The sequence below is a fragment of the Rhineura floridana genome, chromosome 11 (genome assembly GCF_030035675.1).
Source record: "Rhineura floridana isolate rRhiFlo1 chromosome 11, rRhiFlo1.hap2, whole genome shotgun sequence".
NCBI classification, from domain to species: Eukaryota; Metazoa; Chordata; class Lepidosauria; order Squamata; family Rhineuridae; genus Rhineura; species Rhineura floridana.
The window spans coordinates 9,506,625-9,532,280 of record NC_084490.1 but is presented as its reverse complement, the minus strand read 5'-3'; the positions used below and the strand labels follow the sequence as shown (position 1 = coordinate 9,532,280).

The window sequence follows — 25,656 nt, the reverse complement described above, 5'->3', positions numbered from 1 at the left end:
CCCTGGCCTGCCTCCTGAGGCATCATCACTCCTAGGAGCACTAATTGGAGGGCATTTTGACTTTGAGATGGAACTCCCCTCCCACAAAGAGGGCCCCATGGCAGAATCCCCCCAGGGCCCAGGCTCCTCCTGGAAGATTGGCATGGCCTCTCATGGATGCACGTCTGGTGGCTCCATATCTTGCTCTGAGGAGGGATCCTCTGGTGGGGGCATGACAACCATGAACATAAATGAAACCACAAACTGCTCTGTCAATTATATCTTTCTACATATTAGCTGCTCCCTGTTGTTCAGCTGAGGCCTCAACACAATAATGTAGCATTTTGGAGAAAAGATGCAGCCCAGTAACCCAGCACTGGAAGTCAAGATAGAGAAAATCTCTACAGCCACCATGTATTTTCCTCTTGTGCTGAGATATGTTGGAATAAAGGAGAGCCAAACACTGCAAAAGACCAGCATGCTGAAGGTGATGAACTTGGCTTCATTAAAACTGTCTGGTAACTTCCTGGCTAGGAAGGCTACAGTGAAGCTGACAATGGCCAGGAAGCCCATGTAGCCCAAGACACAATAGAACATGAAGACTGACCCTTCATTACACAACAGTATGATTTCTTTAGTCATCGAGTGCATGTCAACATCTGGGAATGGAGGAGAGGTGGCCAACCACAGAGCACAGATCCCTACTTGGATACTGGAGCAGGAGAGGACTATGGAATAAGCCAGTTTTTTGCCCACCCATTTCCTCATCTTGGATCCTGGCTTGGTGGCCATGAATGCCAAAACCACAGAGATAGTTTTGGCCAGAATGCTAGACAGGGCCACAGAGAAGATGGTGCCAAAACCAGTTTGTCGGAGATGGCATGTTGCCTCGTTAGGCATTCCGATGAACATCAAAGAGCAGAGGAAACACAAGAGGAGGGAGGCAAGGAGTATGTAGGTGAGGCTTCGGTTGTTGGCTTTGACTATGGGAGTGTTCTGGTGCTTAATGAAGATGCCAAACACCACAGCTGTGATCAGAGTGAATAGGAGTGCAGAGAAAGTTGAAATGATGGCCAAATTTTCTCCAAAAGCTAGGAAGTTTGGAATCTTAGGAATGCATTGATCGCGGTTTTTGTTTTGGAAGTGATCTTCTGGGCAAACGATACAAGTTTCTATTTCGAGGGGGGTCAAAAAACAATGTATGAACATTTTAAAAGCAACAAAAACTAAGTTAAAAAACGGCCTTATTTGTGGGTGCTAGAATTTAAAAGACTGCATTGGAAGTCGAGAAAAGTAGTCCATAATTTTGGGAGCCAACAAATATGATATTGATGAGAGCTCACCAACAACCTTGTTCTTGAAAATGAAAGAACTCCATCTGTCCCATCCCAGCCCTGGTTTTCAGCTTTGTATCAACCTTTTCAGTTCTGATTGTTCGTACTCTGTGTTTTATGGAGACTCAGCTCTACATGACATCCAGCTCTCCATTCAAACCACTAATACGATGCAAAAGCGTACTCTGAAAGTCAGCCCAATCTCTGAAAATAACTGAAATCAACTGCAGAATATTGTCTTGATTTCCAGTATTTTGGGGAGCCATTTTGCACTAGTTTTTCTGGAGCAGCTAAGAGGAAGGACTCGCTAAGAGATATAACATCTAAAAAAGGAGGCAGATAAGCAAAGTGGTTTAAAAGCAAGGCTCTGCATCCCCCTTCCATCATAATCTCTTGACCCACATGGGATTCCATGTTTGTGAAACTGGTTGCTTCTTATGAGATCTGTGGTCGTTGTCTATCTCTGGTCTCTCATAAACTGTCTTACACCATCCCATCCTTGTGACAACATTAAATCAGCCTTCCAGTACGTGCTTCATTAAAGAGTGTGGAGAGAATTTATTTGACTAATCTGGTAATCTGAGAAAAATGTGTTCATGGCTTCTTCTATATATGACATCCCCTTCTAATGTTATTTCTCTTTTGAGAATAAGTACTGGAAGTTCTTAGAGGGGTACATAACCCTTCTTAATACTACAGTGTAAACATTAACCATATCTGGAATACCATCTTTGATCTGCCAGTTTATCATTTCTAATCCTTCAACATCTTTATCTTTTTTCCTTTTTTTTTGGCATGTGGTGTACCGTCCCCTCAGGTTTTGTTTGGCACTCTAACAGGTTCCGTTTATGTTGTAGATTGGTATTTTTATTTGATTCTCCATCCCAAATGCCCTCTACGTGTAAGATGTGTGGTTTTCCATAGTAAATATGTGGTGTGAAAGCAGCATTTTAGCAACTTATATTCAGTCTTCCAGTATTGGTCGCTGGAGACTGTGCATCCCTGTCTGTCTGTCTGTCTGTGTGTCACTAGAAATATAAAAGGATTAAGATTGCATTGGTTGGTAGGAATTTCTTCCTCCTCACAACCTATGCAATACTGACCCAGAGGTCAATGGTGTCAATAGTTACACCATGGCAGGAAAGTTCAGGGTATGTTCAAGAGGAAAAAGAGAATAAAGCAAATTTGGTGAGCTATTTCCTCATCACATCTATGAAAGGGCAGGAGGAGGAAGGACCAAAGTATGGTGGACTCCATGCAACATCTTTTAAACTATATGATGAAACAGAAAGCATTTGATGTGACCCTCAGTGCTCTGAACCACTCAGATGTCCACAATGACTTGGATGGCTTGGGAGATGCCACAAACACACACGCATGCCAAGAAGCTCAGTTTTGACCTGGATAGCCTGAAATTAGATTCTGGACTCCTCGCGTCCCTTGGCACATATAGTTTCTTCTCCCACTGATGTAAAGTGCCTTTGCCCCCACACCCTTTGGGCTGCCCTGTGTCTCCTTTGGACCCCCAGAAACATCAGTGGCCATAGATAGTCTGAACTCTCCCTCAATCTAGGGGTCCCTTTCTCTCGCTTTCTGTGATTGTGCTGTGTCTCCATTCAATGTGCTGTTAATTCCTTCCTTTGGCCTTCCTTTTGTCTACATTGGGGGGTGTTTGCCCCCCACTATGTTCTAGCCTCAGGTTTCAGTGTGGTGGGGGTGGAAGGAGAGATTAATGAATTGTGGTCAGCCCTAAGTATCCATGGCCACATCTTCCCCTCTCTTACCTCCAAATGATGGGCATGGTTGCATTTGGTCTGAGGTGCCTGATGAAAGCTGCCTTCTGTTTCCCAGTTCACCCATTTGGCAGTACTCCTTTGAAAACAGGGATGAAGCCTCCCTTGACTTAACCCTCACCTTACTCTAATAGCCCCTTGAGAGCCTTTTATAAAAAATTGTCATTTTGTCTGATAGTTACAATAAATAAGCATCCCATGTGATTGTGGGGGGGACCAGAAATCCCTGTGTCTCATCTCTTCAACCTTTTTTTTCACAATTACCAGGAATGCCAAATTCTGAATCTTTCAGATCCAAATCCAGGCACCATTACATCTTTACAGGTGACCTCAGTGGCTAGGAGTGCCTTTCACCAGCTTCGGATGGTAAGATAGCTGCGGCTGTTTCTGGACAGGTATAGCCTGACCAGTGTTATCCAAGCACTGGTAACCTCCAGACTGGATTACTGTAGTGCACTCTATGTGGGGCTACCCTTGAGGTTGGTCCAGAAGCTGCGGCTGGTACAAAATGTGGCAGCAAGACTGCTCACTGGAGCAGGTTATCAACAACATGTCACTGCACTACTGAAAGAATTGCACTGGCTACCTATTAGCTACCGGGCTAAGTTCAAGGTTCTAGTTTTAGTCTATAAAGCCCTATACAGCTTGGGGCCAGGATACCTGAAAGACCGTCTTACCCCTTATATACCCAGTCGATCACTGCACTCTGCAGGTGAGGGCCTCCTGCAGATACCATCTTATCAGGAGGTCTGTTCTGCACAACATAAGAAACAGACCTTTAGTGTAATGATGCCTACCCTTTGGAATTCCCTCCCCTTAAATATTAGACAGGCACCATCTCTGTTATCTTTTTGGCACCTATTGAAGACTTGCCTCTTTCAACAAGCCTTTTGAGTAGAGACCTTATCCCAGTTTCCATCTGTGTTGGAATTGCTTTTTAATATATTTTAAACCTTCTTTTCTTAATGTCCTTAAACTTTTTTAAAAATGTTTTTAAAGATGTTTTTATTTAATATGTATTCAATGGTTGTTGTGTTTTAATATATTTTGAAATCTGTTTTTATGATGTTTTAAAGTGTTTTTAGTGCTTTTGTTTGCCGCCCTGGGCTCCTATTTGGAGAAAGGGTGGGATATAAATCAAATAAATAAATAAATAAAATATCTATCTCCCCAAAATAATATCAAATATCAATACAATTGTACCTGTATAAGACATGAAAATAATATATAGTACCATAGTTTTGTAAAATCTACAAAGTTAATGACAAACTTGTAAGATGTATCATTTGATATATCTTAACATAGCATGTCCTACCTTTCTCATTTGAGATCATTCCATCTGGACATGGAACGCAATCATAGCAGCAAAATTTCTTTCCTTCGATCTTTTTCTTCCCGTAACCAGGATGACAGTTGTCATTGCACACTGAAAGAGGTGGAATCTATCCAAAGATGAAGTAAGCATTTAATATTTAAAAAATGACTTTGGCATGTATTTTCTGTTGGATGATCTGCTAGTCAACTAAAGGGCTAATGTCATGGTATAGAACATTTGTCACATTCTGTGTGAGGAATATCTATTATATATCCATCATAATATCTGAATGTAGTTCTCCTTTTGTTCACTGAAATACCCACCCTTCACATACTAATGTACTATTTTTTTTAAAAAAGGTATCTCCTACTTGCCAACACAGTATAGCATTCCACTGAATTTTACATATAATTTACATACATGAGATTAAGAACGGATTTCTTTGTTTTCTTTACATCTATTGCCAGCTCATTTCACTGAATAACCATGAATTATAACATTTGAAAGATGGTGCGGGTATTTTCCCACCTGAATCAAGTCACTGTGCCATTCAATTCTGTCACCATTAATCTTCAGTTCTTTGCCTGGGGGAGCCTGAGGATCCAGACTCCCCACTTTTACCCTGATGTAGGATTTATTTGGGAATGTGACAAAGTTTGTAATATCAAATCCAGCGGCCAATTCTCCATGTTCATTAAACATGATTTCATCTCCAGCACTGTTGTTAAATGAGATCCTCTGAAGGAAAGAATGCAGCTACATGGAGAGGAAGATAATCAAGGTGTTGAAATATTCCCCCTGTGAATTTTCATATAACTTTCTTTGAGGGATTTAGGTAATCTTCCTTTAGGAGTGAATCAGTTTAGGAATGCAAGGCTTATGCCATAACCATCATTGATGCCAGATATGGGGAGAGTGAGGCTAATGAGTGAGCATACCATCAATGGTCAGTGGTATTGATAGTCAGAAAAATACCATAGAATATAAATTACGCTATAGATATGATGGTTCTATGACATCAATATCTTGGAAAGAAGAGAAGGAATTTCAGAAAAGCAAGACAAGAGCTGTATGCTCATGGTTTGCCCAGATATAGTGGTTGTTGAAATTTGGCTGCTACATGACACACCACTGTCTTGAGCCCAGCTCATGACAATTGCAAATGTAGCTGTATTTCTCCTCTATAAGGAAACACTACCTGCCAGGTTTCCACATTAGAAAGAGACAGACTGCTCCTGGCCTCCATTATTCTGTGGTTGGATCTAGCTGACTGCATGATATGTAAGGCATGAGCCAGAACATAGACAGCATTATAGATACTATAGCTGTGACCAGTCATGCTCATTTCAAAAAGGGATGCAGGAAGGCTTTCCAGCATCTCTTCTCCAGTGCACTGGCCAGTGAGGAAGGCTGGCAAAGTGAACTTTGAATAGATACAGTTAAAGGCTGCTGTCCAGAAATTGTGGATAAAACCATCTCCCTCTGTCCAAGAAGGATGGATAGTCTGAAGAAACCTACGAAAGTCTCTTAGCTCCTTGGAGTTAATTGAAAAGGAGATAGCACCATGGAATATCTGTAGATCAGTATCAAAAATGTTTGCGACAATACGCATTGTGAAATCAATTTGGGCTGTTGTAATCCACACTTTTGCTACAGAGAACTCTCTGTATGTTGGAAATATCTCTTGTGTTCTTGCAAATGTCTGTATTAAGTCTCCCAACCATATAGTTGATGCAGTTTCTGCATATGTAACAACTACATTGACTTTCCCCATATTAAAAAATAGTGACATACTCTTTTGGTCCTTGATAAGTTCATGTATATTTAGTGTTGTGAAACGTTCAGGAGCTCTTATTATGAATGCTGTACAGATTCCATTCATGGAGAACATTGGCTCCATAGTCTGCAAGAAATGGTCTCCACCTTCATCATCCTTAGCAATGATCCCAATCCATTTCCATCTGAAATGCAGAAGTAACTGGACAATTCCCTGGTACTGAAGGGCTTCATTGGGGACCATGCGGTAAAATGAAGGAAAATTGGTGGGATCATTCACTGCTGGTTCAAATGAGCCATATGAAATCTAAAAGAAGAAGGGAAAAACATAGATAATTTTGGGACAGAAAACAGGGATATCTCATGGCCTCTTCATCTAGTTGAGTCCTATTTATTTAATTATTTGCTTAATTGCTTGCCCTAAACCCTACCTTTTTTCTTTCTGAAGGGTCCCTGGCAACTTTATTTATAGTGGCCACTTTACAGAAACAACACAAAAAATAATGACAACATATTCAATGCTCTTGAGATAGACAGATGTGAGGTAACTGTCAGCTAAAATGAATCCAGATGATCTCCAAATGAAGTCCTTGTCAAGTAGCTCTTAGCATTGTGAAAAAGCAATGCTTTGCAACCTGTTCAGTAAAAATAAAAAACATGTTTCCCTTACCTGAGAAAAAGGTGAAGTTACTGTCTCCTGAAGTGATAGAAATCACGGTATAATAATGCATGTAACTGTTTCATGGTTCTCTTAGCCACAGAAGAAATAATGGTGCTGTATCACCTCATAACAGAGCAGCAGGAAGAAAACCTATATTTACACATATCAACAAACTAACATTCTTGGTGAACATTTCCTCTATATATTGTTATCAGATTTTGACCAATTCTCCTCTAACACACATTAAACACACAATCTTTGGAACCTCCCACAACTCATGCACACTTTCGGATATTCATATTAAACCATGTGTAATTCCACATTTTCTTCTCCCTTTACTTTTTTCCATCATACTGTTCCAGCTTTATGAATCATCACATTCCTACTTGAAAGAGAGAGAAGAGTGGATTATGGGGAGAAAATAAGGGAAATCCCAAATATCCCCATACTTCATTGCTCCTACCTGTGGAATCTTGAAAATATGTAATATGTCTGCCATGCATGAAGTGGTAGCAGAGCTCAGTCCCCCGATTACACCTATTAGAGTTTCCTGGATTCCACATATGTAGTTTGGAACAAACTGAGGTGATTCAAAGAGCAGATCCATAGTGGTATGGTAGGTCATCCTTGAATTGATGTAGCTGTCAATGATGTGGAACCCGAGAGTGACATTGGGCAAGATCTTGGGATTCTCATTGATCTCGTCAATGGCAAACACGAGAGCGAGGATGTGCTGGTAGAATTTTGGTATCACACTGCAAATAAAGTAACTTTCTAATTCATGGGAGAATTGAAGCATGCACAGTATTATTTTATCACAGTTTTCATCTACTCTGCACCTGGGAGATTCAATTGCATGACTAAATGAAGAGGGCACAACCAGCAAAATAAGGATTAATTGTTGTGGGTTTAACAGGATTGTGCCGTTATAACCTACCTAACTCATAAGGATAGGCCTGCTTGGATGTGTCTCAAATAGGTCGTGGGGGCATCTATATAGAATGGATCAAACATTTCCTTGAATTTCATCACTTCTTCATATTTAATATTTCTCTCAATTTTCCTTTTATCTTTATACTCTTTAAGATGTAAACACCCACATAACATAAGAAAACTGCCTTATACTGACTGACACCATTGGTCAATTTAGTTCAGTATTGTTTGCACTGGCTAGAAGGGGCTCTCTAGGGACTCAGAGAGGGTTTTTTTCCCAGCCCCTGCTTGCCAATTTCAGGGTCCTTCTACACAGAAAGCCCTGAGCTATGACCCTTCCTTAAATGCAGACACAGCTAGAACAGATGTTTCTAATGATTTTCTTCCTTGGTTCCTGGTTTTCATTTAGCGAGCTCTTTCATAACAAAATTGGCACAACAATAAAGGCACAATATTCTCTTCTAGAATTCTTCAATCAACTCCCTTCTTGGATGCTTTAATCAACTCATTTCTGCTCTAGGGTACACCCCCATTAACCATATTGACTTGGTGAGATCAAACAAAACTATAGCAAGTCAAGTAGCTATATGAAGATTTGATCTCTCCAGCTGTAGTCTTCCATGCTTACTGATGCAGTCAATTAATGGACAGACTAAGCTTATCTAGAACTTATTACCACCAGTGGTAGCTGATGCCCATTTATATTGGTATAAGGCAAGGAGCCAAGCAGTAGGTGGAGAAAAAGCCAACCACAGGCAGTGCCAACAAATTCTAGTCCCCCATCCCCATTCTCCACCATGCTGAATTTTACAATTGGTAATACTGAGATTAAGGAAGCTGACAGCCAGTGTCATCCCCTGGACGGGTCGGAAGAAGTCTGGTGGTGGCTGAAGAAGACTGATGTTGGTGCGGCAGTGATCCTTGTGTGTTAAAGAACTAGTAATCCACTGATTACTAGGAAAAATTGCTAATGGGAGACCCTTTGGCAGCTTCGGAAGATGAAGCAGGAAGAATGTTTAAACACCAGTTGACCTATAAACACCAGCACCCATGCATGTTATTATGATTGAGAAGAAATTATATTATATCATATATTTATTTTAAATTGCTTATAAATAACTCATCAGAACTAACAATATCATTGGGTGTTTTTTAAAACAAAAATGGCTTCACCAAATCAAGAATGTAATTTCTAAATGCAAAACAAAAAAAGAAGAAAAAGAAAAGAAAGAAACCAAGTAATAATTGTGTTCATTTCAACAAAAACCCGAACCAAGGAAATATCTCATACAGAAAAGCAACAGCAAATAATTAGCTTTAAGGCGCTTTCATTAAAAGGCAGGTTTTTCCTGGTAGCTAAAAGTCCTCTGTGGCAAGTGGGCAATGAAAAAATTACACCTGGAAATTTCCACAGAGAGAAACCATGAGCATTCTTAGGGATTTGAGGAGGGCATTTAAGAAGAGTCAGGTTGGCAAAAGAAATTACAGACAGAAAAAGTGTGAAATGATATCAAGACCACAAAAAAGAGAAAATAATATAATTATCCTCTGAAAGGCACAGTGTTGAAGGCAATCAAATATGAATAATGTAAAGAGTCACTGAAATATATTTAAAGACCATTTCCTTACGATGGGATGTAAATCCAGGACTGAGAAGGATACTCCTTGAACAAAAATTCATGACTCGTGGAAGTTAAATGGAGATGAGATGCCATCCCACCAATGAGAAGATCTCCTGGCTCATACCATTGATGTGGAATACTTATAGGATTAGTTATGGTGCACGTGTGAGCCTGCACTTTGCACACCATGTTTAGGAACAGCAGAAGCAGAAGCACCATTCTGATGGCAAACCTCTCTCTACACATAGACACTCCTGGGCCTCTCTACAACACGATTACTGTCATTGGCCTGAATTGAACAAGGTGGCTTGGGTGGCCAGCTCATCCCATGCAGAGACAACTATCCACTTTGTCCTTAATCTCCACAGCGTTATAAAAGCTTGCTTCAAAAGCCTATTAAAAAGCACTAATATGAAGCTTGACCTATACAATGAAAGAGGGAAACTGACCACAATGACAGAGCCCTGCCCCTCTCTTATTCCTAATGTTAGCTGATTATGGAATATTGGAGTCCTTATAATCATTTCAGCCTTGCTTGTTGATTTTTGTTGTTATTATCTTTCCTAAAGCTGGTGGAGCTTCTGCTGCGAATTAATTATGGTGATTTCAGAAAATTACAGGGGAGATAATAACATCTGCAAAATTTATGGTCCCCCAATGAATCATCAGTAGCAGAACCACTGGACCAAACATATTTTTTTCAGATCATGTAATTACACCCTTGAAAGGTTCCTCAAAGATCATCTAGTCCAACCCTCCTGCCAATTGAGGAAACCCCTGCTACAATATCCCCAATAGGTAGCATGAATCATCTGCTTAAAAGTTCCACAGTCAAAAAAATATTTAGTGATGAGCAGACCCCAATCCTGGTGTTCCTGCTAGGCAAAATTAGGACTGAGGACTTACAAAGTTTGTGCGACTTTGGCACATTCACAAGGCCCTGACAATCCTGTTTCTGGTTTTACTTGCCTAGTTCTGCATCTGCCCTGCAACTGTATTTAAGATGTTTTAAATATGTTTTATTGCTTGGTGTTTGCCCCCTGAGCTCCTTTGGGTGGAATGGCATGGATATATTTACATAAATAATGAATAAAACAATAATACTTCCTAGACAAAATACATGTGTGGGAAGCTGACATGGTACTTTGGCTTCCTGGGCCACTTTTCTTCACTGATCTACTGTTCTGTATATGCTTCGACCCAGTCTGCTGCCACTGATTCACTCACTGCCTCTCAAACGAATCTTAGCCTCAATAGTATACTCCATCTGTAAAATGGGGAAGTCTTCTAAGACAAGCAGCTAGAAATACATACTCATTCTGCCAATGCTTAATTCCTTATATGTTACATATCTGCATGTACTGAACATGTAGAGGGAATTGTGCACTCTGTGGATGGGAACATGTGCTTGACTCATTGGCTATGAACATAATTTCTAATCCATGTTTTGTGCTTGTGCCACGTTGTACAGATACAGATTGTGATAGATTGACATCTACCATCTGGCGGTAGATTGTGGCAGATTGGTCTCCTACCATCTGTGGGGGCCAGAGCCTAGCTTATCCATACTTGAGTTAGAATTCTAGCTCCAATTCCACCTTTATGCTGAAGGCCTGGAAAATCTATTTCCTACAACTCTCTTACAGTGCTCTGTTTTAACCCCACATTGGTTGCATCGGGTTTAGTGTACCTTTAGTTAACCAAAACTGGTGCAGGATTACCAAATAACTACCAGAGAGCAAAAACAACTAAGCCACCTTACTATGCTCTCAGAAGAAAGTGAGCTTGGTAGCCAAATCCCTTTTGAAAAATTAATTAAGAAATTTGCCAGAAGGAAAGAAATGTAGAAGTCATTCAGGTAGCCTATGAATTAAACAATGTGGCAATAAGAAGAAGAAGAAGAAGAAGAAGAAGAAGAAGAAGTGTTTGAATAATTATTGTTCAAATTTAATTGAAACATTTGCCAAGAAGAAAGGTAGATGTAGGCTACCTGTTTATCAGTTATATTATTCTCATTCTTATTATTAAGAATAAGAATAATTAGAATTGTTTGAATAATTCTTCTTTGAATTGTGCAAATGTTTGGTAACTTTTGTTCCTAATTCGAGTAACTGTATGATATAAAATGTGTCCATATATCTAGCTGAAAAAAAAACAAGGGGAAGCTGTATGACTAAGCCCCTTAGGCCTAAGAATAACAAGGAGAGTGTGTCTGATGGGAAATAAAATTGCTCATGTCAGGGAGGGCAAGAGGAGAAGGAAGGAACATAAAAGTCTTACACTCCTGAGAACCCACCCTGATCAGAATAGGGAAATGAAGAGGTGAGGCGTGACTCAGAACCAACTTCCCCAAGCCCAGTGCATGCAACTATGAGCCCATTGGTTGTTCTTGTTCCACTTTTTGTGGCACCCACCCCTGCAATAGCCCCACTCATTCCCTCCTCTCCCCCTTCCCCCTCCCTGCCCTTGCCCAAAAAAGCTCTTGTGAGCAGCAAATCATTCCAGCTACTTGAAGCACTAGCCCTGCGAAGCTAAGCGCAGTGCCCCATTTGTGGGGCTAAGAGCTTCCCCATTGGTGAAGGGGATTGGCCTCTTCCTCCCATTTTGGCTCTTGCAAGGCTCCTCAAAAGGCCTCGTAAGAGATGAGAAAGGGGCAAGGCAGGTAGGCCTGCTCAATGCCAAGATATTATTGACCTCTTTGTTTTTCGAGCAGCCTTTCACATCCTGGCCCTCCCTTACTTTTAGTGGTGCACTGACCTTATTGGTTCGATAATTGATGAGGCTGGATAGGAATTATTCCTCTCAACTAATCTGATCCCCCCGTTGAGGAGGTTTTTTCACCTATTCCTCAGTGCTTAGCTTCACAATTGTTAGGGGTCTGCAATCTTCCCTGTCACAATCTAGCAGACATCGCATTGGGCAGGATCAAACATAAAGGAGGACCTCCAATAAGGGATTAGATGGGGGACACATATCAGAAATACACACCACCTTGTAAATGTTTGCCCAATGGTCTGGGACATGACTACCTTGTGTGTGAAAATTCAAGTCAAACAGAGCAATATGTTGCAGATATATGCATGACCTCTTCTATTTAGCCCAATAACCCTAATGTTTCCACTGCCTGTTGTGGCTTCCTCCTTGTGGTTCAGATTTGGTTCAAATCTATCTAGTTGTTCTTTAATTATCATGGCCATACCACACACACATACAGTATACTAAAAAAAAGGCTATATCTGCACTAGCATGTCCTGACCACTATCTTTCATGCACTGGTAACCTGCAGGCTGGATTATTGCAATGTGCTACCCCTTGAGGGTAGTGTGGAAGCTGCAGCTAGTTTAAAATGTGGCAGCTCAACTGCTCACTGGGGAAGGATATCGCCACCATGTTATACTGCCAATTAAAGGATTGCACTGACTGCCCATTAGTTGCTGGACTAAGCCAGAGCTTGGAAGATTACTTTTAAAAAGTAGTAAATTACAGTTACAGTTACATGGCCCCAAAAAAGTAGTAATTACCGTTACAATTACAATTGCTCTGAAAGTAACTGATTACTTTTCCTCCAAAGTAATCACTACAATTACATTTCAGTTACTTAGAAAAAAACACCTACAAGGTGCTGGCCTTGGCTGCTGCACATCTAAGTAGCCTAAAACAACATTAAAAATAAACAAACACATACAGAGGTAATAGAATAATTATTTTTATTCATAAGATAGCAATGGTGATCTCTCAACTGGTGAGGGGGGAGGAGGGAGGCTGAGGCCACTACTCAGATCTTTGCACGTGAAACCAAGTGCAACCCCCCCCACTCAGCCAGCCAGCATAATCTCTATCACTTAACCACCTCCCAGACCCTGCCCTGCCACCAACTAAGGAACACTCACCCAACCACACATTTTCCCCTGAGATGCAAAAAAGTTAAAATACTGCAAATGCAGCACAGTAGCCAGAGAGGGTGGTGGAGGCCAGTTTGTGTGCCAAGTGCAAACACAATATTCTCTCTCTCTCTCTCTCACACACACACACACACACACGTTGTCATCTTTCATCTCCACAGTTCTTTATCTCCATTCTGCTGCTGCCTCCTTTATCCATGTTCTTGACCCCCGGATCCTTTTCCCCTCCACTCTATTCTTCACCACCACTATCCATTTTTTACATCATTTTTTTCCACTCCACCCCATCTCACTCTGCACCTCCTCCCTCATCACCTCCTACCCATCCACAGAGCATGAGGAAAGAGCGACACTGCACAGAAGCCCAGTTTGAGGCACATGATTTTCATCCACAAATCAGAGGAGCAGAAGACTTCCCCTGCTCCCCCCCCAAGTAATGCCCAAAAGTAATTCTGGAAACGTTACAATTACTTCACAAAAGTAGTAAAATTACTCCTAGTTCTATTACAATCAAAATGTAAAGGAATTACCCACTCGTTACTCAAAAATGTAATGAATTACAAGTAATTCGTTACTTGTAACTAGTTACTTCCAAGCTCTGGACTAAGCTCCATCTGCTGGTTCTGGTGTATAAAGCCCTAGACAGCTTGAGACCAGGATGCCTGAAAGAGGGTCTCCCCTTTTAAATACCCAGATGCCATCTCATCAAGAGCTCCATTCTGGACAATATAGGAATCGTGCTTTTAGCATCATGGTGATTAGCCTTTGGAATTCCCTCTCGTCAAATATTAGACAGGTACTGTCTCTATTGAGTTTTGCACCTCCTGCAGACCCTCCTCTTCCAAATAGCCTTTTAAGTAGAGATCTTCCCAGTCTGCAAATGTGTTGGGGTTGTCTTTAGATGTTTTAACTTTTTTTTTATCTCTGGACTCCTTTGGGAAGAAGGGTGGGGTATGACCACCATAAAAATTAGGCTGCAATTCCACCTCCAAGTGTCAAGGGATAGGGGTTGCTCTGCCAAAGAATTTCCTTTTAAATATATGTGTGTAAAAGTCCTGAAGGCATGTATCATATAGAATAACAAGAAATCAATAGTCATATATTTATTTCATGCACAAGAAACTAAACAACAGTCTCCACTATAAACCACCTCTAACGCTCTGAAAAACTCCATCTGCATCACGACTGCACCACATTTCTACTCCACCTCCTAACATATTCCCCAATCAGAATGACAGCCCCATTCTTCCCATATTAAGTTTCAGTTTCTTTGGCTGAACTCTCCAGGACCGGATTTTAGGTTTTCAAGCAGGAGTTGCCAGAACCACACTCAGGGCTTAGCATACAGCAGGCTTGTGGAAGAAGTACTCATCATGAGGAGGACCTTACTTGTGAGGATCTTTTTATTCATGAGTACTTTTCTGTAACTAGTCACTTGTCCAGAGCATGAGGGCCCTGGCCTGCCTCCTGAGGCATCATCACTCCTAGGAGCACTAATTGGAGGGCATTTTGACTTTGAGATGGAACTCCCCTCCCACAAAGAGGGCCCCATGGCAGAATCCCCCCAGGGCCCAGGCTCCTCCTGGAAGATTGGCATGGCCTCTCATGGATGCACGTCTGGTGGCTCCATATCTTGCTCTGAGGAGGGATCCTCTGGTGGGGGCATGACAACCATGAACATAAATGAAACCACAAACTGCTCTGTCAATTATATCTTTCTACGTATTAGCTGCTCCCTGTTGTTCAGCTGAGGCCTCAACACAATAATGTAGCATTTTGGAGAAAAGATGCAGCCCAGTAACCCAGCACTGGAAGTCAAGATAGAGAAAATCTCTACAGCCACCATGTATTTTCCTCTTGTGCTGAGATATGTTGGAATAAAGGAGAGCCAAACACTGCAAAAGACCAGCATGCTGAAGGTGATGAACTTGGCTTCATTAAAACTGTCTGGTAACTTCCTGGCTAGGAAGGCTACAGTGAAGCTGACAATGGCCAGGAAGCCCATGTAGCCCAAGACACAATAGAACATGAAGACTGACCCTTCATTACACAACAGTATGATTTCTTTAGTCATCGAGTGCATGTCGACATCTGGGAATGGAGGAGAGGTGGCCAACCACAGAGCACAGATCCCTACTTGGATACTGGAGCAGGAGAGGACTATGGAATAAGCCAGTTTTTGGCCCACCCATTTCCTCATCTTGGATCCTGGCTTGGTGGCCGTGAATGCCAAAACCACAGAGATAGTTTTGGCCAGAATGCTAGACAGGGCCACAGAGAAGATGGTGCCAAAACCAGTTTGTCGGAGATGGCATGTTGCCTCGTTAGGCATTCCGATGAACATCAGAGAGCAGAGGAAACACAAGAGGAGGGAGGCAAGGAGTATGTAGGTGAGGCTTCGGTTGTTGGCTTTGACTATGGGAGTGTCCTGGTGCTTAATGAAGATGCCAAGCACCACAGCTGTGATCAGAGTGAATAGGAGTGCAGAGAAAGTTGAAATGATGGCCAAATTTTCTCCAAAAGCTAGGAAGTTTGGAATCTTAGGAATGCATTGATCGCGGTTTTTGTTTTGGAAGTGATCTTCTGGGCAAACGATACAAGTTTCTATTTCGAGGGGGGGCAAAAAACAATGTATGAACATTTTAAAAGCAACAAAAACTAAGTTAAAAAACGGCCTTATTTGTGGGTGCTAGAATTTAAAAGACTGCATTGGAAGTCGAGAAAAGTAGTCCATAATTTTTGGGAGCCAACAAATATGATATTGATGAGAGCTCACCAACAACCTTGTTCTTGAAAATGAAAGAACTCCATCTGTCCCATCCCAGCCCTGGTTTTCAGCTTTGTATCAACCTTTTCAGTTCTGATTGTTCGTACTCTGTGTTTTATGGAGACTCAGCTCTACATGACATCCAGCTCTCCATTCAAACCACTAATACGATGCAAAAGCGTACTCTGAAAGTCAGCCCAATCTCTGAAAATAACTGAAATCAACTGCAGAATATTGTCTTGATTTCCAGTATTTTGGGGAGCCATTTTGCACTAGTTTTTCTGGAGCAGCTAAGAGGAAGGACTCGCTAAGAGATATAACATCTAAAAAAGGAGGCAGATAAGCAAAGTGGTTTAAAAGCAAGGCTCTGCATCCCCCTTCCATCATAATCTCTTGACCCACATGGGATTCCATGTTTGTGAAACTGGTTGCTTCTTATGAGATCTGTGGTCGTTGTCTATCTCTGGTCTCTCATAAACTGTCTTACACCATCCCATCCTTGTGACAACATTAAATCAGCCTTCCAGTACGTGCTTCATTAAAGAGTGTGGAGAGAATTTATTTGACTAATCTGGTAATCTGAGAAAAATGTGTTCATGGCTTCTTCTATATATGACATCCCCTTCTAATGTTATTTCTCTTTTGAGAATAAGTACTGGAAGTTCTTAGAGGGGTACATAACCCTTCTTAATACTACAGTGTAAACATTAACCATATCTGGAATACCATCTTTGATCTGCCAGTTTATCATTTCTAATCCTTCAACATCTTTATCTTTTTTCCTTTTTCTTGGCATGTGGTGTACCATCCCCTCAGGTTTTGTTTGGCACTCTAACAGGTTCCGTTTATGTTGTAGATTGGTATTTTTATTTGATTCTCCATCCCAAATGCCCTCTACGTGTAAGATGTGTGGTTTTCCATAGTAAATATGTGGTGTGAAAGCAGCATTTTAGCAACTTATATTCAGTCTTCCAGTATTGGTCGCTGGAGACTGTGCATCCCTGTCTGTCTGTCTGTCTGTGTGTCACTAGAAATATAAAAGGATTAAGATTGCATTGGTTGGTAGGAATTTCTTCCTCCTCACAACCTATGCAATACTGACCCAGAGGTCAATGGTGTCAATAGTTACACCATGGCAGGAAAGTTCAGGGTATGTTCAAGAGGAAAAAGAGAATAAAGCAAATTTGGTGAGCTATTTCCTCATCACATCTATGAAAGGGCAGGAGGAGGAAGGACCAAAGTATGGTGGACTCCATGCAACATCTTTTAAACTATATGATGAAACAGAAAGCATCTGATGTGACCCTCAGTGCTCTGAACCACTCAGATGTCCACAATGACTTGGATGGCTTGGGAGATGCCACAAACACACACGCATGCCAAGAAGCTCAGTTTTGACCTGGATAGCCTGAAATTAGATTCTGGACTCCTCACGTCCCTTGGCACATATAGTTTCTTCTCCCACTGATGTAAAGTGCCTTTGCCCCCACACCCTTTGGACTGCCCTGTGTCTCCTTTGGACCCCCAGAAACATCAGTGGCCATAGATAGTCTGAACTCTCCCTCAATCTAGGGGTCCCTTTCTCTCGCTTTCTGTGATTGTGCTGTGTCTCCATTCAATGTGCTGTTAATTCCTTCCTTTGGCCTTCCTTTTGTCTACATTGGGGGGTGTTTGCCCCCCACTATGTTCTAGCCTCAGGTTTCAGTGTGGTGGGGGTGGAAGGAGAGATTAATGAATTGTGGTCAGCCCTAAGTATCCATGGCCACATCTTCCCCTCTCTTACCTCCAAATGATGGGCATGGTTGCATTTGGTCTGAGGTGCCTGATGAAAGCTGCCTTCTGTTTCCCAGTTCACCCATTTGGCAGTACTCCTTTGAAAACAGGGATGAAGCCTCCCTTGACTTAACCCTCACCTTACTCTAATAGCCCCTTGAGAGCCTTTTTAAAAAAATTGTCATTTTGTCTGATAGTTACAATAAATAAGCATCCCATGTGATTGTGTGGGGGGACCAGAAATCCCTGTGTCTCATCTCTTCAACCTTTTTTTTCACAATTACCAGGAATGCCAAATTCTGAATCTTTCAGATCCAAATCCAGGCACCATTACATCTTTACAGGTGACCTCAGTGGCTAGGAGTGCCTTTCACCAGCTTCGGATGGTAAGATAGCTGCAGCTGTTTCTGGACAGGTATAGCCTGACCAGTGTTATCCAAGCACTGGTAACCTCCAGACTGGATTACTGTAGTGCACTCTATGTGGGGCTACCCTTGAGGTTGGTCCAGAAGCTGCGGCTGGTACAAAATGTGGCAGCAAGACTGCTCACTGGAGCAGGTTATCAACAACATGTCACTGCACTACTGAAAGAATTGCACTGGCTACCTATTAGCTACCGGGCTAAGTTCAAGGTTCTAGTTTTAGTCTATAAAGCCCTATACAGCTTGGGGCCAGGATACCTGAAAGACCGTCTTACCCCTTATATACCCAGTCGATCACTGCACTCTGCAGGTGAGGGCCTCCTGCAGATACCATCTTATCAGGAGGTCTGTTCTGCACAACATAAGAAACAGACCTTTAGTGTAATGATGCCTACCCTTTGGAATTCCCTCCCCTTAAATATTAGACAGGCACCATCTCTGTTATCTTTTTGGCACCTATTGAAGACTTGCCTCTTTCAACAAGCCTTTTGAGTAGAGACCTTATCCCAGTTTCCATCTGTGTTGGAATTGCTTTTTAATATATTTTAAACCTTCTTTTCTTTTTTTTTTTTTTCAATAATTTTTATTCAGATTTTCATAAAACATACAAGACAAAATCATAAAACATTCAAAGACAAAAAACAAAATCAAAAATAGTTAAACAAAAAGAAAAAAAGAAAAAAAAAACAAAAATAAAAAATAAAAAGTAAAATATTGACTTCCCATTTGTCAAAGATCAAATCAGTTATAAGTCTATAATATATAACAATCCTGTCTCTTAAGTCATATTATAAAATCACTTTCCTCCAGTAGTTATCTTACTTAATCATCAAATCTCATAAACATTACTTTATTCTTTCCACAAAAAGTCAAAGAGAGGTTTCAATTCTTTAAGAAATATATCTATCAATTTTTTTTCCAGATAAGCATATCGATTAATCCATCTCATTACTAATTATGATAATCTTATTGTCATAACCATAGTCAAAATAAACATTTCAATTAATCCATCACATCAGAATCTGTTAAGTTCAATAATTTCAGTAGCCATTGTTCTATTATCTCTATTAGTTCCATTTTCCATCTTCCATCTTCAGTAGTCTTGTTAAGTCCAGTAATTTCAATATCCAATCTTCCATTATCAGTATTCCATAATAATCTTGCTGTCAAAGCCATAGTCATATAGTAAGAGTCTGATGGGAATTACCTCTATCCCAAATATTTTCTTGCCATCCATTCTGAATAGGTTGCCGAAATACTGCTGTAAAATCATATCTCTGTTCTTTTTTTCAAAATACACTGGGTCATCTCTTAAAAGTTTTTCCATTGTCACATGGCTGCAGTTAATTCCATAGATTTTCTCTATATTGGGCTCCATCACATCATTCCAGTCCAGAAGATTATCCATGCCATTGGTAACTTTATCTCTAGAATCTTCATTCATTTCTTCAGAGATAACATTGAGTTCCAAACAATAGATTTTATTTCTAAAGTCCATAGACTCCAAATCTTGTTCCTGTTCCACGTTGGTTCCAATCTCCGGGATCTCCTCTCTCACAGGGACCCCTATTCCAGTCTCCTTCTTTTCTTAATGTCCTTAAACTTTTTTAAAAATGTTTTTAAAGATGTTTTTATTTAATATGTATTCAATGGTTGTTGTGTTTTAATATATTTTGAAATCTGTTTTTATGATGTTTTAAAGTGTTTTTAGTGCTTTTGTTTGCCGCCCTGGGCTCCTATTTGGAGAAAGGGTGGGATATAAATCAAATAAATAAATAAATAAAATATCTATCTCCCCAAAATAATATCAAATATCAATACAATTGTACCTGTATAAGACATGAAAATAATATATAGTACCATAGTTTTGTAAAATCTACAAAGTTAATGACAAACTTGTAAGATGTATCATTTGATATATCTTAACATAGCATGTCCTACCTTTCTCATTTGAGATCATTCCATCTGGACATGGAACGCAATCATAGCAGCAAAATTTCTTTCCTTCGATCTTTTTCTTCCCGTAACCAGGATGACAGTTGTCATTGCACACTGAAAGAGGTGGAATCTATCCAAAGATGAAGTAAGCATTTAATATTTAAAAAATGACTTTGGCATGTATTTTCTGTTGGATGATCTGCTAGTCAACTAAAGGGCTAATGTCATGGTATAGAACATTTGTCACATTCTGTGTGAGGAATATCTATTATATATCCATCATAATATCTGAATGTAGTTCTCCTTTTGTTCACTGAAATACCCACCCTTCACATACTAATGTACTATTTTTTTTAAAAAAGGTATCTCCTACTTGCCAACACAGTATAGCATTCCACTGAATTTTACATATAATTTACATACATGAGATTAAGAACGGATTTCTTTGTTTTCTTTACATCTATTGCCAGCTCATTTCATTGAATAACCATGAATTATAACATTTGAAAGATGGTGCGGGTATTTTCCCACCTGAATCAAGTCACTGTGCCATTCAATTCTGTCACCATTAATCTTCAGTTCTTTGCCTGGGGGAGCCTGAGGATCCAGACTCCCCACTTTTACCCTGATGTAGGATTTATTTGGGAATGTGACAAAGTTTGTAATATCAAATCCAGCGGCCAATTCTCCATGTTCATTAAACATGATTTCATCTCCAGCACTGTTGTTAAATGAGATCCTCTGAAGGAAAGAATGCAGCTACATGGAGAGAAAGATAATCAAGGTGTTGAAATATTCCCCCTGTGAATTTTCATATAACTTTCTTTGAGGGATTTAGGTAATCTTCCTTTAGGAGTGAATCAGTTTAGGAATGCAAGGCTTATGCCATAACCATCATTGATGCCAGATATGGGGAGAGTGAGGCTAATGAGTGAGCATACCATCAATGGTCAGTGGTATTGATAGTCAGAAAAATACCATAGAATATAAATTACGCTATAGATATGATGGTTCTATGACATCAATATCTTGGAAAGAAGAGAAGGAATTTCAGAAAAGCAAGACAAGAGCTGTATGCTCATGGTTTGCCCAGATATAGTGGTTGTTGAAATTTGGCTGCTACATGACACACCACTGTCTTGAGCCCAGCTCATGACAATTGCAAATTTAGTTGTATTTCTCCTCTATAAGGAAACACTACCTGCCAGGTTTCCACATTAGAAAGAGACAGACTGCTCCTGGCCTCCATTATTCTGTGGTTGGATCTAGCTGACTGCATGATATGTAAGGCATGAGCCAGAACATAGACAGCATTATAGATACTATAGCTGTGACCAGTCATGCTCATTTCAAAAAGGGATGCAGGAAGGCTTTCCAGCATCTCTTCTCCAGTGCACTGGCCAGTGAGGAAGGCTGGCAAAGTGAACTTTGAATAGATACAGTTAAAGGCTGCTTTCCAGAAATTGTGGATAAAACCATCTCCCTCTGTCCAAGAAGGATGGATAGTCTGAAGAAACCTACGAAAGTCTCTTAGCTCCTTGGAGTTAATTGAAAAGGAGATAGCACCATGGAATATCTGTAGATCAGTATCAAAAATGTTTGCGACAATACGCATTGTGAAATCAATTTGGGCTGTTGTAATCCACACTTTTGCTACAGAGAACTCTCTGTATGTTGGAAATATCTCTTGTGTTCTTGCAAATTTCTGTATTAAGTCTCCCAACCATATAGTTGATGCAGTTTCTGCATATGTAACAACTACATTGACTTTCCCCATATTAAAAAATAGTGACATACTCTTTTGGTCCTTGATAAGTTCATGTATATTTAGTGTTGTGAAACGTTCAGGAGCTCTTATTATGAATGCTGTACAGATTCCATTCATGGAGAACATTGGCTCCATAGTCTGCAAGAAATGGTCTCCACCTTCATCATCCTTAGCAATGATCCCAATCCATTTCCATCTGAAATGCAGAAGTAACTGGACAATTCCCTGGTACTGAAGGGCTTCATTGGGGACCATGCGGTAAAATGAAGGAAAATTGGTGGGATCATTCACTGCTGGTTCAAATGAGCCATATGAAATCTAAAAGAAGAAGGGAAAAACATAGATAATTTTGGGACAGAAAACAGGGATATCTCATGGCCTCTTCATCTAGTTGAGTCCTATTTATTTAATTATTTGCTTAATTGCTTGCCCTAAACCCTACCTTTTTTCTTTCTGAAGGGTCCCTGGCAACTTTATTTATAGTGGCCACTTTACAGAAACAACACAAAAAATAATGACAACATATTCAATGCTCTTGAGATAGACAGATGTGAGGTAACTGTCAGCTAAAATGAATCCAGATGATCTCCAAATGAAGTCCTTGTCAAGTAGCTCTTAGCATTGTGAAAAAGCAATGCTTTGCAACCTGTTCAGTAAAAATAAAAAACATGTTTCCCTTACCTGAGAAAAAGGTGAAGTTACTGTCTCCTGAAGTGATAGAAATCACGGTATAATAATGCATGTAACAGTTTCATGGTTCTCTTAGCCACAGAAGAAATAATGGTGCTGTATCACCTCATAACAGAGCAGCAGGAAGAAAACCTATATTTACACATATCAACAAACTAACATTCTTGGTGAACATTTCCTCTATATATTGTTATCAGATTTTGACCAATTCTCCTCTAACACACATTAAACATACAATCTTTGAAACCTCCCACAACTCATGCACACTTTCGGATATTCATATTAAACCATGTGTAATTCCACATTTTCTTCTCCCTTTACTTTTTTCCATCATACTGTTCCAGCTTTATGAATCATCACATTCCTACTTGAAAGAGAGAGTAGAGTGGATTATGGGGAGAAAATAGGGGAAATCCCAAATATCCCCATACTTCATTGCTCCTACCTGTGGAATCTTGAAAATATGTAATATGTCTGCCATGCATGAAGTGGTAGCAGAGCTCAGTCCCCCGATTACACCTATTAGAGTTTCCTGGATTCCACATATGTAGTTTGGAACAAACTGATGTGAATTAAAGAGAAGGTCCATCGTGGTGTGGTAGGTCATCCTTGAACTGAGGTAGCTGTCAATGATGTGGAACCCGAGAGTGACATTGGGTAAGATCTTGGGATTCTTATTGATCTCATCAATGGCAAACACAAGAGCGAGGATGTGCTGGTAGAATTTTGGTATCACACTGCAAATAAAATGACTTGCTATTTCATGGGAAAATTGAATAGTACACAAAATCATTTTATCACATTTTTCATCTCCTCTGGACCTGGGAGACTCAGCTACAGAAGGAGAGGGCACAACAAGCAAAGGTAGTCATAAATTAAGGGGAAATTGTTGTGGGTTTAACCCGATTGTGCCTTTTTACTCATACATGATAAAGATAGGCATCCTTGGATCAGTCCTCAGAATACATGTGTCTCAGAACAAACAGGTTGTGGGGACATCTATATAGAAAGGATCAAACATTTTTTGTTGAATGTCATCCTTTGTTTATCATGTTCACAGAGTACCTGTAATCCTACTACTGACCTTGCCCCATTCTCAGAACTTCATCTTCTGCAGTTTAAAAGATTAAAAAAAGTTTTGCTGATTTTTAATTAATTTAAGAAATTTAACATTGAAGTCTATTATAGCATTGGTCATGCTCTGTAAAAACCGTCAGTGTTCTTAAAGCCAGACTCACAGCTGTTTGGCTTGGCTATGCCAGACCTTGATTTCACTTTAGACGGTCGTGGCTTCCCCCAAAGAATCCTATGTGCTGAGAGGTGTTAGGAGACTCCTATTCCCCTGACAGAGCTCCTGTGCCAGAGTAGTAGCTCCTCTTCTGGGGATTGTAGCTCTGTGAGGGGAATAGGGCCTCTCCTAGCAACTCTCAGCACCCTTCACAAAGTACACTTCCCGGGATTCTTTGAGGGAAGCCAGAATTGTCTAAAGTGAAAGGTCTGGTGTGGATGTGGCCAGGGACAGCTTTGGTTCAAATTTGGGTGGGAGACTACATATGCCTGCAGTAGAACAAAAAAGTGGAGGAGAGATTGAAAAACTATAATACTGTTCACAATGTTTGGGGCTTTCCCTCTGCCCAGTGCCTACCCACCCAATCTCCTCTCCTCCCATCCACCTTTCTCCCTATCCTTGCCCTTCCTCCCATTCTCTCCCCCTCCTTCCTTCCCCCACCCTGCCAAATCAGTTTCACCTATCCTTAGCATGATTATACAGGGGTAAATCCCATTGAACTCAAAAAGCATGCAAATGATCAAACCTGCCCTCCCCACCTCCTCCTACTTATCTCCTCCCTTCCCCTTACAATCCTTTCTCCCCTCCTTCCCCCTCCCCCTCCTTCCTTTTCCTCTCCCCTCCCCCTTCTCCTCCCTCATTGTCAGTTTTACCTATCCTAAGTATGACTGCAAGGCAGTAAATCCCATTGAACTAATAAGCATGCAAGTGATCAGACCTGCATTTCCCCTCCCCCTTCCCTCTATTTCCCCCTCTCTTCTTCCCCTCTCGTCTCTGCTCCTCCTCCCTTCTTCCTCCCCTCCCCTCTTCCTTCTTCCTCCTCCCTGCCCACTCCAGCCCTCCCTCCCACTTGACTGTCATGACTGAATGTGTTGGAATTGCTTTTTAATATATTTAAACCTTTCCTTTAAAAAAATTTTTTTGATGTATTTTAAGTCTGTTTTTATGATGTTTTAAAGTGTTTTTACTGCTTTTTTTTGCTGCCCTGGGCTCCTGCTGGCAGGAAGGGCAGGATATAATAATAATAATAATAATAATAATAATAATAATAATAATAATAATAATAATAATAATAATAATAATAATAATAAAGTGAAATAAAGGTCTGGTGTGGATGTAGCCAGGGACAACTTTGGTTTAAATTTGGGTGGGAGACTACATGTGCCTGCTGTAGAATAAAAAGATGGGGTAAGCTCTGAAAAGCAATGATACTGTTCACAATGTTTTTCATTTAGAAAGGAAAGGGGCTTGCCTTCTGCCCAGTGCCTGCCCACCCAATCTCCTCCTTCTGTTTCTGTGAATATGTGAAGTACAGAAACACTTTGCATAATTTACATTAAAAAAAACTTCAACATCAATTGTGGAATAATGGCACTGACTATTCTACAGAATAGTCTCCAATGGACATGAGGAGTGTCTCAGTTTGCACAAGATAAAACGGTGGGGGTGAAATATATTCTAACAAATTTCTAGGTGTGCCCTATGTTTTTAATTGACCATGCCCACCTTTCCTTAAGTGAAGTGGTTTAAGCATAGCAGGCTGAAAACATGCATCTTGGACTGGCCAAGTTTGTTTTTTCCAGCAGCTAGATTAATAGCAACATATTGTAATGGCATTGTGTATCTTAGTTAAACAGTGTTCTAGGGAATTACTGAAAGTCCAGCAGGATGTCTGACTGGACTCTGCACACACAA

At 40.5% G+C, this 25,656-nt stretch overlaps 2 protein-coding genes across 2 annotated transcripts; both read right to left on the bottom strand.

Moving 5' to 3' along the window:
* Positions 1 to 255: 255 nt before the first annotated feature.
* On the bottom strand, positions 256 to 7,465 carry LOC133366974 (vomeronasal type-2 receptor 26-like). Its single transcript, XM_061590536.1, has 5 exons — positions 7,322 to 7,465; positions 5,620 to 6,504; positions 4,950 to 5,177; positions 4,415 to 4,548; positions 256 to 1,147 (listed from the first exon to the last, which is right to left on the bottom strand). The coding sequence occupies exons 1-5, from the start codon at positions 7,463 to 7,465 to the stop codon at positions 256 to 258; spliced, it is 2,283 nt and encodes a 760-aa protein (XP_061446520.1).
* Positions 7,466 to 15,023: 7,558 nt separating this feature from the next.
* LOC133366972 (vomeronasal type-2 receptor 26-like) lies at positions 15,024 to 23,262 on the bottom strand. The gene is made up of 5 exons (XM_061590534.1): positions 23,119 to 23,262; positions 21,417 to 22,301; positions 20,747 to 20,974; positions 20,212 to 20,345; positions 15,024 to 15,915 (listed from the first exon to the last, which is right to left on the bottom strand). Exons 1-5 carry the CDS (start codon positions 23,260 to 23,262, stop codon positions 15,024 to 15,026), a joined length of 2,283 nt encoding a protein of 760 aa, XP_061446518.1.
* Between the last annotated feature and the right edge of the window lie 2,394 nt (positions 23,263 to 25,656).

What these genes read in the sequence shown, in the direction of transcription:
- LOC133366974 (XM_061590536.1), bottom strand. Translation starts at nt 7,465, where the DNA reads ATGGATCTGCTCTTTGAATCACCTCAGTTTGTTCCAAACTACATATGT. An exon ending in CTAATGTGGAAACCTGGCAG is followed by an intron (nt 5,178 to 5,619) that starts GTAGTGTTTCCT and finishes CTCTCCATGTAG; the next exon opens with CTGCATTCTTTCCTTCAGAG. An exon ending in TCAAATGAGAAAGGTAGGAC is followed by an intron (nt 1,148 to 4,414) that starts ATGCTATGTTAA and finishes CGAAATAGAAAC; the next exon opens with TTGTATCGTTTGCCCAGAAG.
- LOC133366972 (XM_061590534.1), bottom strand. Translation starts at nt 23,262, where the DNA reads ATGGACCTTCTCTTTAATTCACATCAGTTTGTTCCAAACTACATATGT. An exon ending in CTAATGTGGAAACCTGGCAG is followed by an intron (nt 20,975 to 21,416) that starts GTAGTGTTTCCT and finishes CTCTCCATGTAG; the next exon opens with CTGCATTCTTTCCTTCAGAG. An exon ending in GGCACAGTGACTTGATTCAG is followed by an intron (nt 20,346 to 20,746) that starts GTGGGAAAATAC and finishes ATCTTTGGATAG; the next exon opens with ATTCCACCTCTTTCAGTGTG.